The sequence below is a fragment of the Trichechus manatus genome, unplaced genomic scaffold (genome assembly GCF_000243295.1).
Source record: "Trichechus manatus latirostris isolate Lorelei unplaced genomic scaffold, TriManLat1.0 scaffold00017, whole genome shotgun sequence".
Lineage (NCBI taxonomy): Eukaryota > Metazoa > Chordata > Mammalia > Sirenia > Trichechidae > Trichechus > Trichechus manatus.
The window spans coordinates 20,405,197-20,421,476 of record NW_004443953.1 but is presented as its reverse complement, the minus strand read 5'-3'; the positions used below and the strand labels follow the sequence as shown (position 1 = coordinate 20,421,476).

The window sequence follows — 16,280 nt, the reverse complement described above, 5'->3', positions numbered from 1 at the left end:
AGGCTCATTCCAGCCCATGGTTCCCTGATAATAAACCACCTGGTTCTAAGGTGGCCAGAAGAGTCTGTGTTTGTAAACGAAAAAGCCCAGGACACAGGACAAAGAACAACTCATTTAGCAAAAAAATACATGGTACTCCAGTGACAGGAGAGGAAGTTCATTAACACTTAGTCCACAGCACCTAGCACAGAGTAAGCTCGTAAACATTGGCTCAATGACTGAACAAAAACTGGAAGCAGAGAGAACGTTGAGGTAGATGCCTGACTTTTAACCTTTGAGTTTACTTACTTAGCCCGCAGGTGATAACAAGCTGATTCTAATAGATCAAACTGTCTGCCCAGGGTTGTCAGCAACACTAATAAAAGTGTGTGTTTCTCTAGCCTCGTCCTATAGCTGGTCTCTTCTGGAAAAACCAGATTAGGATAAAATTTAAGCCAAATGATCCAACGAATGCATTTTATAATTTCAACAGGTTGTTCAGAAGCTAAAAACCTCAGCCCTTGGGCTAGGCATGCCATCTAACAACTTCAAAACATCCTCCAGGCCACCCATTAACTAACTCAACCAAACTGCATCAAAGACAAGCTGCAATAAATTTAGAGACCAGGTACTAAATGCATTCTACAATTAAACATATAAGCCAACAGGAAAGCATGAAAACAATATACAAGAAATCATAGCCACAGTGCAAGAAATTGAGGAATTGCCTCTGAAGAATTAAAAGAAATAACCAGGGCTGAAACAGAAGGCAAAAGAAGACAAAGTATCCACAAAAAAAATGGTGGATAATAAAAATTCTACTTGATTAAGAAATTCAGTGTTATAAAATCTTTAATCATTAAATATGAAACTATTTACACCTAAATAAAAATCCAAGTGAAGTTCAATCTAGCTCAAACGCCAACTGGCCAAAGTGTATGAAGGGAAAAACCTGTTGCCGTCAAGTCAGTTCCGACTCACAGCTACCCTAGAGAACAGAGTAGAACTGCCCCATGAAGTTTCCAAGGAGCACCCGATGGATGAGAACTGCCAACCTTTTGGTTAGCGGCCGTAGCTCTTAACCACTATGCCACCAGGGTTTCCGTATTAGAGGAAAGGAGCTTAAATTCCCCTGACAGCCAAGGTCACCAGCTTCAGTTTGCTTTATACACAAGGGAGGCCAAAAACTTCTCTTTGAGATCATTAAGCTGGACTGTCTACCACCATGACCCATTAAAATCAGGCCGTGCTTAAGAGCCATGATAATTTAAATTACGCTATTTGACAAGATCTCTAGTACAACCTTTCTGACCCCAGATACATGTTAATGTCAAGTACAACAGGAAATAAATCTTTCCTGGAAACATCTTGTATGACTGTTGGATGCCTTGTTCCTTCCACTAGACCCATGCTGCCCAATGTGGCAGCCACTAGTTATGTGGGTATTTAAATTTACATTTAAACTAAATTAAAAATTCAATTCTTAGGTTGCAACCATATTTCAAGTGCTCAATTGGCCAAAGGTGGCTAGTTGCTACTGGGCAGTACAGATACAGAACATTTCCAGCATCGCAGAAAGTTCTATTGTACAGTGCCGCACTAGAGGGTAAGCTGAATTACCTAGGAACCCTGTGATCTTCCACCAGTGTACCCTCAGCACTCCCACAGAGACTGCCAAACAGGAGGCACTCAACACACATGTGGCGTAAACAGTAACGACCTACGTGACAAACACTCCTTTCAAATGGAGAGAACTCAGAACAGTCCTGGAGTGTGTGTGTGGCAGGGAGGGGGGACACGGGGACTGCAGACTCTCAAAGATTAAGGCTCAAAATTAGAAGAGCTGAAACAAAACAAAAAAACTCCCTAAAGTAGTGAAGTATTCTACACTCCCTAGAAGTGGACCTTACTATTCAAAGTGTGGGCCATGAGCCAGCAGCATCCCATCACCTAGAAGCTTGCTGTTTACCGTCGATGCCAACTCATAGCGACCATACAGGACAGAGTAGAACTGCCCCATAGGGTTTCCAAGGCTATAATCTTTATAGGAGCAGACTGCCACATCTTCCTCCCACAGAGTGGCTGGGGATCCCTCAGAAGCTTGTTAGAAATGTAAAATCTCAGTCCCCACCCTAGTCCTACTGAATCACAATCTTCATTTTCACAGGCAATTCTTCTGCACATTAATGTTTGACAAGCACTGGTCTAGGTCTCTGCCCTTCCAGGCCATGCAAGCTCAGCTCAGTGGATTTAAAAACAGTATGTACAACTGCACGTGAGTCTACAGTATACTCAATAAAAATTTCAGTTTAAAAATAGGCATTTTAAACAATTAACTGTATCTTCATCTCTTTTGTATCCTTTCCCTATCTCCACCAGAACAGTGTAGAAAAATGTCCAACACATAAAAAACCTGTTGCTGTCAAGTCGATTCTGATTCATAAATACCTGTGGGTTCATATACACAAAACACACACGTGCGCACAACATAGGCGCCATGAGCAAAACAAGTGCCCTTAACAAATGCAGATACGGGGTTACCCAGAAGAATAAATCTACTTCCATTAAGAATGTTAAGCCCGATTTCAGTAATAACTTTTACGTGGCAGAGTTGAGTGATACATTGCTATGGTAAACCAAAAGTTCTGGCTGTGAGAAACTATCCCGATTATTCAATGAATCGATCTAACCAAAAGCAATCTACATGTGATCTAGGCTGCACACACTGTTCAGGAGTGTGTCTCTGCACTGGTCATCTACCAATAATTTTTTTTTTTTAAATAAACTGCAATCCTTTGAACTAAGAACCAGTCTACCAACTGTAGTGTCAATATGTTCTGGACACAAAATTCATGTTGTTTCTGACACTTTATCTGGAAGAGAGAAATTTTTTTTCACCCCTTGACCCTTTACTTAGGAATTAAGTTGATAAGAAATTTAAGAACTTTACTAGGTATTTGGGATTATGGATTATTTTTACTTGTTCCTTATATTTTCATGTATTTCCCTAATTTTCTATCATGACCTTAATACCTTTATTACTTATACAATAAAAATTGATTTTTAAAAAAGATTTTCAAGTGGCTAGAGATAATTCTTTAAACAATGAATTGAAAACTGCTCTCAAAGTGTCTTTGAACTTCAGAATAAAATGAAATTTCTCTATTTCTCTCATATTAAGCTGCATTTGAACAGGTTAAAAGTAGAACGGTAAAGGGCATAAAATGTCAAGGAAAAAAAGGCATAACTGAGTTAATCCAGTACCCCACAAATATTCCCCTATATTGGCTTTGGTTGGCCTGGCCTATGGGGAGTCTTCCATCTGCACCCTAGTACACTCAATGGGCTGTCCCTATAATCAACCTTTAGTGATTGCTGAAGCAATCTTTTTCCTGGCTTGAAGCTTTTAGTCCTTTCGAGAACCCAGATTTTCAGGTACCTGACTGTGGCAGACACATCTTAACATGACCCTCAATGAGTCACATCCCTGTCCTATCCTCTCCCCTTCAGTTTGGGGGGGACCCTGTGACTTGCTTCTAGTCAGCAGAATATGGCAAAGGTGATGGAATGTCATTCCTGTTATTATCTTACATTATTTAAGACTCCAGCTAATCAGACTAGAGCAAGAGATTCTTCTACCAGCTTTGAGGAAGTAAGCAGTCACGTTGTTAAGAGGATCCATGAGAGGGTAACACAGCAAGGAACTGTGGGAGGCCACTAGGAACTGACAGGGTCATCTGGCTGACAGCTAGCAAAAAACGAGACTTCAGCCCAAACACAAGAAGCTGAAGACTGCCAACAACACGTGAGCTCGGAAGAAGACTCCAAGCTCAAGAAAGAACAAAGCCCATCTGACACCTTGAATGTTGCCTTATGATGCCCTTGGCATAGGACCAGCTAAGCCATGCCTAGAATCCTGACGCACAGAACTGAGATAATAAATGTGCGTGGTTTTAAATCACTAAGTTTTTGGTAATGTCTCATAGCAATAGAAAACTTGGGTAGTGGTTACTTGGGTATCAGCAGACATTTACTTAAGATTTGACCATTAGGATGAATAATCAACAATTCTAATGATCAACTAAATCTTAGAATTGGTTGTACTAAGTCTTTTCCTTCCAATATGGAAATACATTATCAAACTTTAACAAAGCCTATAATCTCATACAGCCATTCACACTTTGGTTTGTGGAACCCTAATGGATTTTCCGATGTGGATTACCAAATCTTCTACCATGTTATTACCATTCTTCTCTCCCTGAGCTGCATCCTCCACCCTCTAAAAGGAGATACTGCAGGAAGGATCCCTGTTCTAGCAAGCCTCCCAGCTGCCAAATAGCTGATGCTGCCTAAATGCCAACAACCTGAGATGTTCAATTCTACTCTGGGCTTCGAACTGGTTCATTCCGGTTCGATCCCCTCCTGAGAATTAGGAATGAACTGGTTCAAAGCCCTGGTTCTACCTAAGGGTACAGAATTTAAAAAAAAAAAATTAAGGGGAAATAGGCTTTTTACTGTTAATTTCTCTACCATCCTTCTCCCAAGTTATTATTAATAAGAACCAATATTGTGGTAGATACGAATGGGTAGTAGTCAAAGAAGGTGTTGTATTTTCACTTAAGACAAAACAAATGCAAATTTATAGGAATTAGAAAGAAAAAGCAAATATACTGATACCAAGCAGAAATTAGATGTTACCCAGCATAAAACTTGGGAGAGGTAAACAATAACTGTCATCAATTCCAGTCATGTATCAAAAGATATCTCATACTAGTCTACCATCCCTCATATGAAATACCTTTTCTAAGCCCTGATTCCTAGCCCAACAAGCCACCTTCTAGTCTTTACTTAGGTTTCCCAAGTACTTCAAACTTAGAAAGGAGGAGACCTGGATAGGTGACACAGGTATTGCAATCATTGGAATAGCCTGTGCCTCACTGGAAATTAAACTAGCAGCCTGGTTTACAGTGCTATGAGGATCCAGTCCTGAACTGCAAGGCTGTTCACAGACTCTGATCCCGAGGTAGGCAAAGGACCTCGAGAGGCCCCTTTACAGCTCTACTACTAATGCAGTAACTCTGAAATAGTTTGTGAAATCAGCATCTCCAGATCCCACTTGAACATAATTTGAGAAAAAAAAATTGCATATAAAAATAACTTTTCTTTTAAATAAAAGTATCTGTAAAAATAGTATTAGCTCAGTAACTGAACAAGTTACTGTTATTTCACTGACTCTAAGACACAATTAAAAAACACTCCATTATTTTATGTACTTCTATGGGGAAAAAAAACTGTCAATTAAACTTTGTCACAAAGTTACACGACCATTGATTGTAAGATCCTGATTTCAGAGAGATTAAAAATGTGAAAAACGGTACATCTTAGAATCGATGGAATAAAGTACTAAAAAAAGTATTCTTCAGATAATTACTCAAATAAAGTATTGAACATTAAGTCTATTAAACTGACATGTATTCATAATCAGTAGCACACTCTTAAAGCTGTTTATCATTTCTGTTTCACTTCTCATTTGAAATGAAGAACCGGGGAGCACTTACGTTAATTTCTAGCAGATATCTTGCACAAACTTTAAAACTTTGGCTGCTCACTTTGGAAATCATTTCATTTTCATTTTTAGGATCACAGAGTTTTAGATGGGATGAGATAAACAAAGCCTAAGTAAGTTAAGTGACCTCACGCAGAGTCAGAAAGCTTGAAGCCAGGTCTCTTGGGCCCTGTTCTGTATTCAGAAATCAGAATCAAATGAGTAGTTACCATAGTTTTGTCCAACCCCACAAATTGGGTAAAGCAATTAACAAAAACCTCTGTGCACTTCCAAATTGCTTTTTTTTTAAATTACTGCCCTCAACTTCCCTGGAAAAATACTGATGCCTGATAATCTGTTCAGCTAATCAATGCAACTCCTAGATTATTCCATTCTATTAGAAAAGTACCCAATTTCTCAAAAACAAATGCCTTCTTTGCATGCTCTGAGGGGTGAAGCCCATAAAATGTTGCCTCATCAGCCACATGCCAAACATTAGTCTCAAAACAAGATCTTACTATCTGAGACCATCTGAGTCTTTAAAAGATTCTGGAGATTACAGAACATTTCAAAACTTTTTAGCTATAATCTGACCTAGAAATTTTAATCCCCAAAGCATGTAGAAAATCTGCTAATGCTCTCCTCTGACTGGCCTCTTTAGAACTGGCAATATTCAAGGAAGTCAGTAAGTAATCCCTCTTCTTCCCTCCGTATTAGTCTGTTTTCTCCTGGTTTCTGTCAAGATGCTTCACAGGGTAGTTGCCACTACTAACTGGAGAGGACGCAAACAGGAATGCATCTGAGAGTGACTGGTTAGAGACTTCAGAGGTGGGCTCCATCAGAATATTTCTAGAGGTCTCTATTACAGAATTTCTCATTGTGTCATTCATTTCAATCACTTTGAAGTCCATTTCATTCCATTTTTCGGCATCGTCCTCGTCATTCTCTTCCTCACAGTCATTCAGCCCAGAGCTAGAGAGCAAAGCTTTCTGGTCCTCACTCTTTCTGCTTTCTTTTTGCTGACGTTTAAGAGGTGAGGTGGCTAATTTATACAGCACAGGGAACAAAATAGCAGTGGCTACTGCTGACCCCAAAGAGACATACAGAACTACAGGTAAATCAGGGTATTTTCCTTGAATAATACCAATTACTGCAGGAATAGCCATTTCTCCCAGGGCAGCACCGGTCACAAACAATGCTGCAGCTTTGCCACGGATGGTTGTGTACTGTTCAATCCAAGAAACACCACTGGGAAATGTGGTAGCCATGGAGGCCCCATACACTGAAGTTGCTATCCAGAGACAAACTGGGTTTTTGTGAAAAATTACCAGCAATAACGATGAAGCCAGGCTGCCGATGTTGCCCAACACAATCATGGTTCCAGGTTGCAAGCATGTCGCAAAAAAGATCGCCAGGCCCCTGCAGGCTGCAAAAGTCCCCCAGAAGATGGAGTTCAACCCAGCCGCTTCACTTTCTTTCATGCCAACATGGGTGGTTGCAAACGAGAAAACGTAAGAGCCATATGTTACCTCGGCTCCGACATAAAAAAAGAAGAACATAAAAAGGAGACAAAGAAGGATTTTGTGGTATTTCGCTCTCCGAGATGTCTGAGCGAATTCTTTTTCTTTTTCACGTCTTGAACTTTTCTTTAAAAACAGAGCAAAAAGAAATATAGAAACTACAAAAATATAAGTACCAGTAACAATATAAGCCCACAGTAAATTCTTATTGTCCGGTACTCCAAATATAGATTCTGAGTCTGCTTCAGATGATTGGTTGAGGGCTGAGTGGTTATTAAAGTCAGTCTCTGTGTGGTTTTCAGCAGACACGGTCGTACTTAATGCCACTTTGGCCAGCAGTGGAGCCAAAAAGGCACCCAAGGCAAAGCTGAAGTGTAAGGCCTGCATATGTGGGGCTCCTTTGTCCCCCCAAATAGCCAACATAAGGACGTTACCACCTACCAATGAAATACAGGAAAAATGATTTAAGTTATTACCCTAAAATAAGCATAATTCATTCCTATCAGAAAGAGTATAAGTCTGTTTTACATGGCACAAGGATTATAATATTCTAAGTTATCAAACATTGCAACTAAGTTAATTCAATGATTAAGGAACTCTAATCCACCACCTCCAGAGAACTATAAGCATTATAACATAACACACTCACAAGTGGAATTGTACGTGCATGCTAGTAAATCAACTACTTCCTAGAACCAGGCACCTTAGCTAAAGACTTCATGTAATACAGTTCTAATACCAAGCTGTGGGGGCAGAATATTCATATATATTATATATTTTATTTTTAATAAATGTTGTCATATATATGTCTAGATAAAAGGCAAAATTTTATCCTCAGATAGTGGCCAACTTACCAAAGCTTTCTGTACTTGCAATTGGTATCCACTTGAGAAAAATTATTTATGTATATAGCAGATGCAAACCACAGTTCAGGAACCTGAACACTAAAGGATTCTGGTGCACCCATTACATGACAGAAGGCCCCCTTCTAGTGTCTGTGCCTGCACTGTCTAAATTACCTACAAGGTGAAAGGCAAGAAGCATGAAGTCTTGGGCTGCCTTTTTGTTCATGTTTAACAGATGTGAAAATAAACATACAATTCAACCTTGTCATTTCACAACCAACATTTAAAGTATAAAATATTTCCCTGATCTATCAAATAACAGTATGGAGCCCTGGTGGTTCAGTGGTTAAGAGCTACCTACGGCTGCTAACCAAAGGGTCGGCAGTTTGAATCCACCAGCTGCTCCTTAGAAACCCTATGCGGCAGTTCTACTCTGTACTATAGGGTCGCTGTGAGTCGGAATCAACTTGCCGCTTCAGTTTTTTTGTTATCAAATAACAGTAGAGCAGGGAAGAGGAGAAGAGAGCTGGTTTTAGGGGTTGTTATGGATTGAATTCTATCCCACAAAAATATGTGTTGAAATCCTAACCCGTGTGTATCTGTAAAGGATTTCAACACATATTTTTATGCTTTCTGGAAAAAGAGGTTTTCTTTTGTTATGTTAATGAGGCCATACCAACGTAGGGTGTGTCCTAAACCTAATTACTTCTGGGTTATAGAACAGCAGATCAGACACAGAGAGGAGAAGACAGAAGATGTGTGAGGACCACCTAAAAGCAAAGGAACACCAAGGATTATTGGAAGGCACCAGAAACTAGGAGAGAGACTCCCAGAAGTAATCAACAAGGCCAAAAACCTAATTTGGACTTTTGGCCTCCAAACTGTGAGAAAATAAATTTCTGTTCTTTAAAGCCAACCACCTGTGGTATTTCTGTTACGGCAGCACTAGGTAACTAAGACAAGTCAGTTGCCATCAAGTGAATTCCGACTCATGGTGACCCCACGTGTGTCAGGGAAGAATTGTCCTCTATAAGGTTTTTAATAGCTGATATTTGGAAGGTGGTTGCCAAGACTTTCTTCCAAGGTGCCTCTGGGTGGACTCAAACCTCCAAACTTCAGTTAGCAGCTGAGCATGTTAACTGTTTACACCACCCAGAGACTGTGATAACTAAGACGGGGGTGAACAAATGTCATGTATGTTATTTAGTAAGTTTCAAAAAATATCAAGATACATGGACCCCGAGAGTATGGCCCAAAAGGTCAGCAGTTTGAATCCATCAGTCACTCCCTGGAAACTCTATGGTGCAGTTCTACTCTATAGGGTTGCTATGAGTTGGAATCAGCTCGACAGGAATGAGTTTGGTTTTGGGTTTTTTTTTTTTTGGGGGGGGGCACTATTTCTACTTCCTAATAGAAAGTCCCTACTCCCAGAGATGACACTGAAGGACTCACTAACCTATATCCACAACGCCAATCGAAGCACCAAAGACGGACATCATGACAATCAGTAGTATTGTTCTCTTGCAAAAAGGAACAAGATAAAGACCAACTGTGGTAGCCAACATCGACAACCCTGAGAAGAAAGGTAAAAATATGCTATAAAAACTGATACTCATGCAAAGAGTCATGGACCAATTCAACATTAGAGAAGTCCCCCCAAAATGCAAAATAAGGTCACACTAAAATTGGGTAATAATGAATAGATAAGAGGTTCAGCTTCTAGAAGTGGTTCTTTCGTTTAAAAGCTTTTATCTTTATGGACTATACAATATGTTACTCTAATATGAACACATTTCTAGCACTGATAATCAAACTATAAATTATACCACAAGGCAAAGTTTTACAGCAAAAAAGTAAGGTAAAAAAATTATTTTAAGATGAAATGTTTCCAACTTAAGAACCTAAAGGCATTTTTAGATATCAGATTAAAATAAAATTAAATAAAATGCAATTATTATGCAGTTTGTAGCAGAAATTTATTTAGTCTGGAGAACAGGGAGGAAAATACAAGAAATATATTCTTTCAATCCATTTTGGAAATAAGGGATTAGTTATCTATTCATCAACAATAATAAATTACTCTTCTTGTTTCTAAAGCATTTTTATCCTACTACTAATACAAATTTTCTTTAAACATGTCGATTTATTCTAAAGAGTATATTAAAATCTCTGACATCTATTTCAAAGATAAAGTAGAGAGGTCTGGATTCATCACTGACACGGGGCAGCAGGAACAAAAATTTAGCCTGTATCATTTCACCTGCCATGCTCTCCCCCTTCATTCCCAGCCCTGGGTTTAGCCTGGGCAGGTACAAGGAGCTCATTCTGAACTATGGCAGCCCCAGGAGACCTGCCCTAGTCCCTGATAAGTAGGGTTCTTCGGACAACCACTGTGTGATCCAGATAGTACCCAAATTATACTGACGGTTAGCAAGTGCAAAGATCACTGACACACTCTAAGGCTAATCTACGTTTCCAGAGCAGCCCAGCACAGATCCTCTGTAACGCCAAGGTGAAAGCAGGCACCAGGAAAACCTTCTATAAGGACACCTATGTAAATTGTCGATAATTCTGCAGGCTACTATTTTTCATATTTAAGGACAAATTGTAAATTTGCTGAAATCCACAAAGAAGCTAAAATCAATGTTTACTTACCCAAAAGTAAAAACTTATTCATCAAGTCAAAAAGAAATCCGCCAATCACAGAACCAGCCAAATATCCAGAGGCACGGCCCACAAAAATCAGAGAAAGACCACCGATATCGCTGTTTACATTTGTTGCCAAATCTTGAAATGTGGGTCCGAGAATGCTGACACTCATTCCCTAGGATTTAGAAAGACAAAAGCCTTTACTTACAATCATTAAAATGCTATGTATGTAAAAAGGGGTGAAGGGATTACGTTAAGTCCCACAGCCAGGAAAAATTCACAATGACAATACTAGTATTACTAGATCTACAGACTCCTACTTCTGGTGTGCCAAATTCCATGGTTTTTCTAATTTGGACAATTCTCAATCTTTAAAAAAAACTTTTTTGACTCTTCGTGCAATTGTTTCCTTTTCGATTAATATTTTAAAAGACTATTAAGTACTCATACTTAATAAAACGTAACACTGAAATTATTTTTGAAATAGTTTTGTATATTTTGAAATATACCACATGCACAAATAGCTAACACGAGAATTCAGATGTTAAAAGTTTAAATTATCAAACCATCAAAATGTTATTCTCATTTTTATTTTTTATTGTTGTGCTTTAAGTGAAGGTTTACAATTCAAGTTAATCTCATACAAAAATTTAAACATAGTTATGTGACCCTAGTTGCTCTCCCTATACTGTCACAGCACACTCCTCCTTTCTACTCCTGATTTCCTGTGTCCATTCAACCAGCTCCTGACCCTCTCTGCCTTCTCATCTCGCCTCTGGACAGGAGCTGCCCAGTTAGTCTCATGTATCTACTTGAGCTAAGAAGTACACTCTTCACGAGTACCATTTTATGTCCTATAGTCCAGTCTAATCTTTGTCTGACGAGTTGGCCTCGGGAATGGTTTTAGTTTTGGGCTGACAGAGAGCCCGGGGGCCACGTCTTCCAGGGTCTCTCCAGTCTCAATCAAACCATTAAGTCTGGTCTTTTTACTAAATTTGAGTACCGCACCCTACTTTTCTCCTGCTCTGTCACCAAAGTGGGATGCAGAACGTTTTCTTAAAAAACTTTGTTATTGCTAGAGGCCCTAAAACACAGCATTAACCAAATACAAACCATAACCATCAACACACAAACTCCAGAAGATAAGCTAGATAACTAGAATCTTCCAAAAATCAAACACCTAGGCTCTTCAAAAGACTTCACCAAAAGAGTAAAAAGAGAACCTACAGACTGGGAAAAAATTTGGGGGCATTACAAGTCAGACAAAGGTCTAATCTCCATAATCAACAAGAAAATCCAACACCTCTACAACAAAAAGACAAATAATCCTATTAAAAAAATGGGCAAAGGAAATGAACAAACACTTCACCAAAGAAGACATTCAAGCGGCCAACAGACAAATGAGGAAATGCTTGCACTCACTAGCCATTAGAGAAATGCAAATTAAAACCACAATGAGATACCATCTCACCCCCGGCATTACTGGTACGAGAATCAAAAACACTGGAAATAACAAATGTTGGAGAGGCTGCGGGGAGATGGGAACTCTTATGCACTGCTGGTGGGAATGCATAATGATACAACCATTTTGGAAAATGATATGGCGCTTCCTCAGAAAGCTAGAAATAGAAATACCATACGATCCAGCAACCCCACTCCTAGGAATATATCCTAGAGAAATAAGAGCCGTCACACAAACAGACATATGCACACCTATGTTCATGGCAGCATTGTTCACAATAGCAAACAGATAGAAACAACCTAGATGCCCATCAACAGATGAATGGATAAACAAACTATGGTATATACACACAGTGGAGTATTATGCAACAATAAAGAACAATGATGAATCTGTGAAGCATCTCATAACATGGATGACACTGGAGGACATTATGCTGACTGAAATAAGTCAATCACAAAAGGACAAATATTGTATGAGACCTCTTGTAAAAACTCATGAAAAAGTTTACATACAAAAAGTAACAATCTTTGTTGGTTACGAGGGATGGGAGGGGTGGGGGGGGGGAATACTAAATGGACAATAGATAAGTGGTAACTTTGGTGAAGGGTACGACGGTACACAATAACTGGGGAAGCCAGCACAGCTTGTACAAGCAAAGGTCATGGAAGCTCCACAGACACATCCAAACTCCATGAGAGACTGAACTGCTGGGCAGAGGATGTGAGGACCATGATCGCAGGGTACATCTGGCTCAACTGGCTTAACACAGCGTATAAAGACAGTGTTCTACATTCTACCTTGTTGAGTAGCATCTGGGGTCTTAAAAGCCTGTGAGCAGCCATCTAAGATATTCCACTGGTCTCACCCCTTCGGGAGCAAAGGAGAATGAAGACAACAGGATATGAGGAAAAGATTAGTCCAAAGGACTAATGGACCACAGCTACCAAGGCCTCCACCAGACTGAGTCCAGTACAGCTAGATGATGCCAGGCTACTACCACAACTGCTCTGGCCAGGATCACAACAGAGGGTTCTTGACAGAGCTGGAGAACGATGCAGAACAAAATTCTAACACACAAAAAAAGACGAGATTTAGTGGCCTGACAGAGGCTGGAGAAACCCCAAGAATATGGCCCCGGGATAAGAAAAAAAACACTTTGTTATGCCAACTGATTTGATGAGTGGCATCTGGGGTCTTAAAAGCTTGCAAGCGGCCATCTAAGATGCATCAATTGGTCCCAACCACCTGGAGTAAAGAAGAAGGAAGAACACCAAAGACACAAGGCAAGTATTAGCCCAAGAGACAGAAAGGGCCACATAAACCAGAGACTTCATCAGCCTGAGACCAGAAGAACTAGATGGTGCCCGGCTACCACCAATGACCGCCCTGACAGGGAACACGACAGAGAGTCCCAGATGGAGCAGGAGAAAGGTGGGGTGCAGAACTCAAATTCTAGTAAAAAGACCAGACTTAATGGTCTGACTGAGACTGGAGGAACCCCAGAAAGCATGGCCCCCGGGTTCTCTATCAGCCCAGACACTAAAACAATTTCCGAGGCCAACTCTTCAGACAGGGATTGGACTGGACTGTGGGACATAAAGGGATACTCGTGAGGAATGTGCTTCTTAGCTCAAGTAGATACAAGAGACTAAATGGGCAGCTTCTGTCCGTAGGTAGATGGGAAGGCAGAGAGGGTCAGGAGCTGGTTGAATGGACATGGGGAATGAGGGGTGGAAAGGAGGAGTGTGCTGTCACAGTATGGGGAAAGCAATTAGGGTCACGTAACAGTGTATGTATAAATTTTTGTATGGGAGACCAACTTGAAATGTACACTTCATCTAAACTACAACAATAAAAAAAAGACAGAGAGAGAGAAAACAAAAAAAACTTTGTTATGCCAATTGACCTAGATGTCCCCTGAAAGCATATTCCCGTTTTTTTTTTATGTTGTAAAACAGGCAGCAGTATTTCTGGATGAATCCAGGGACCTTTCTCTGAACCATGCATATAAAACACCCAGGACCTAAACAATTCAAACTTTTTAAATCTAAGTTTTTCCTCAAAAAAAACCCAAGCCATCAGGAGTATAGTTGTAAGACTTTCTTAGAAAATATGGCATATACCCACATAGAATGACTTCTAAAAATAAAATTTTACTCAAAGACAATGTAATGTTAGTAGAACTAACAGAGGAAATTCAACAGTTGACTACTTCTAAAATGTTTTTAATCGGTGTACATTTTTTGAGTAACTGACTCCAATTGCACTGGTCTGCTTTAAACATGTTTGTGTGTCCCCTGCCTAAATCGGAGCAGCCCAGGATTAAGGAGTGGCATGGGCACAGGTGAAGAGCAAGTGCCACTTACAACGATGGAACGCTGGCTCCAGCTCTAATTAAACTAGTTCATCCCTGCAAAGCACTTACCACAGGTCCTGGTAGGCAGTGAAGACTCACCAAGCATCTGTAATTTTTTTTTTCTTTGAAATCAAAATACCCCAAGTCTAAGAATCAATTGTGACTCAGTCTCAGAGAAAGACACTAAGTGACCAGAAGTGACTCTTCTCAAGAGTACTCACACTCCCAACTCCCCAGGATCCCAATTATCAAGTCAAAGTGATAAAAGGGGGGTTTCTGGAAACTAGTCAATCTGAGAGCAGCCAAGAGGTTTGGCAAAACGCCTCTATCCTTGCAGCTTGCTCCAAGAAAAACATTTGACGAAATGAAGGTTTGAAATAATATTGTGGGCAGAGTACGAGAGGTGTTATTCCTGGATCTACCATTTAACTAGCTATGTGATCCGGGAAAGCCACTTTCTCTCCTTGGGCTTACTTCCCTATCTGCAAAATTAAGGGGTTTGCTGAATTTGGTCAAACAGCTGTTGGTGGTGGTGGTGGAGTCCTGGAGACAATTCTGATTCATAGCGACCGTATATGACAGAGTAGAACTGCCCCATTGGGTTTCCCAGGCTGAAATCTTTACAGGAGCAGAACGCCAGGTCTTTTCTCCCAAGCCGCTAGTCACAACCGGAGCGCTTAACCACTGCGCCATCAGGGCTCCTTGGTCAGACCACTAGGAGAAGGAAATCCCAGAAAAGCTTTGTTCAGTAACAAAGGGGGGGGAGAGGGGGTTGGGGGGGAGAGGGGGTTGGGGGGGAGAGGGGGTTGGGTGGGCGCGGGAGACCGCGGCTATAGACCTGGGCAACCACTCGTGTATCTTCCCATTCTACGCAGGAGAGTTAGGAAGGTTTGTTGGAGCTGAAAACATATTAGGAAAATCAATTTCGCACTTGACAACAACCCTCAGAGATAAGAATTGTGCCCATTTTCCAGATGACGAAACTGAGCCTCGGGCAGATTAACGTGCCCAAGGTCACAAAGTTTGCAAATGACAGAGGCGACACTCGAACTCGAAAGACTGAGTTCTCTGCAGAACGCCTGCTCACGCCCCGGCCTGGAAGGGTTCCAGCCCCGGCTCTCACCAGCCCCAGGAAGGTGGCACACAGGACCACGGTGGTGAACCAGCGCTGAATGTTCCCCGTCCGGCCGCTCCGCAGGGAGACCGCCTCCGCCACCTTCTCCGCTGGGGCCTCGGCCTGTAGGAGCCGCTGCCCGTTAGCCGGGGCCTCAGCTCCGTAGAGCTCCAGCTTGCCGGCTCCAGAGAAGCGGTACTGCTGCGACCCGGCTTTCTCAGCCGAGCCTCTGGAGCTCTGAGCCCCGGCCCCACCCCTTCAGGTCCAGCCTGGCACCAACTCCCCGGGGGAGCCCTTAGTTAGAGCCCGAAGGTCCAACTTTGGAACGCGCCCGGGATCGCTTGCTGCGAACCCAGCGCCCTCCTCGTCGCACGGCGCCTGCGCGGGTCACATGACAGAAATGTGGCCTTTTGCCAACAGCGGCCTACCCTCAAACCGGAAGTTGATATGGTTGCCTAGGTTACCGGACGTAGTTCTCCGGCCTTAGCATCGCACATACCTGAGCCCAGAGAGACCCAGCTGCAGTCTGTGGCCTGAGGAACCATGAGGTAAGACTTCGCCAAACAGTTACGAGGAAATACGGGCCAAGAATTGCAACACAGGAGCTCGCGCCGGCTTCCAGGTTCTCCTAGGGAGCAGAGGGACCTCGAAAGTCTGTTCCTTATGCGTCTTTCTAAAATCCGTGCCCGGCTCTGTGGACCCTCCTCTTACTCATTGGTTCTGTCGTTCATCTGCCACTCCACAAACATTTGTTGAACCTTATATGTAACCATTCATGTATATTATCTCAATTAATCCTTGCAACAACTC

General features: G+C 41.4%; 1 protein-coding gene across 1 annotated transcript; it reads right to left on the bottom strand.

The window, feature by feature from the left end:
* Positions 1 to 1,787: 1,787 nt before the first annotated feature.
* Positions 1,788 to 15,960, bottom strand: MFSD4B (major facilitator superfamily domain containing 4B). The gene is given in 6 exon segments (XM_004372503.3): positions 1,788 to 6,266; positions 6,268 to 7,481; positions 9,346 to 9,462; positions 10,545 to 10,713; positions 15,480 to 15,726; positions 15,935 to 15,960. Coding segments are annotated over 6 exon segments (1,833 nt in total). The 3' UTR covers positions 1,788 to 6,206.
* Positions 15,961 to 16,280: the final 320 nt, after the last annotated feature.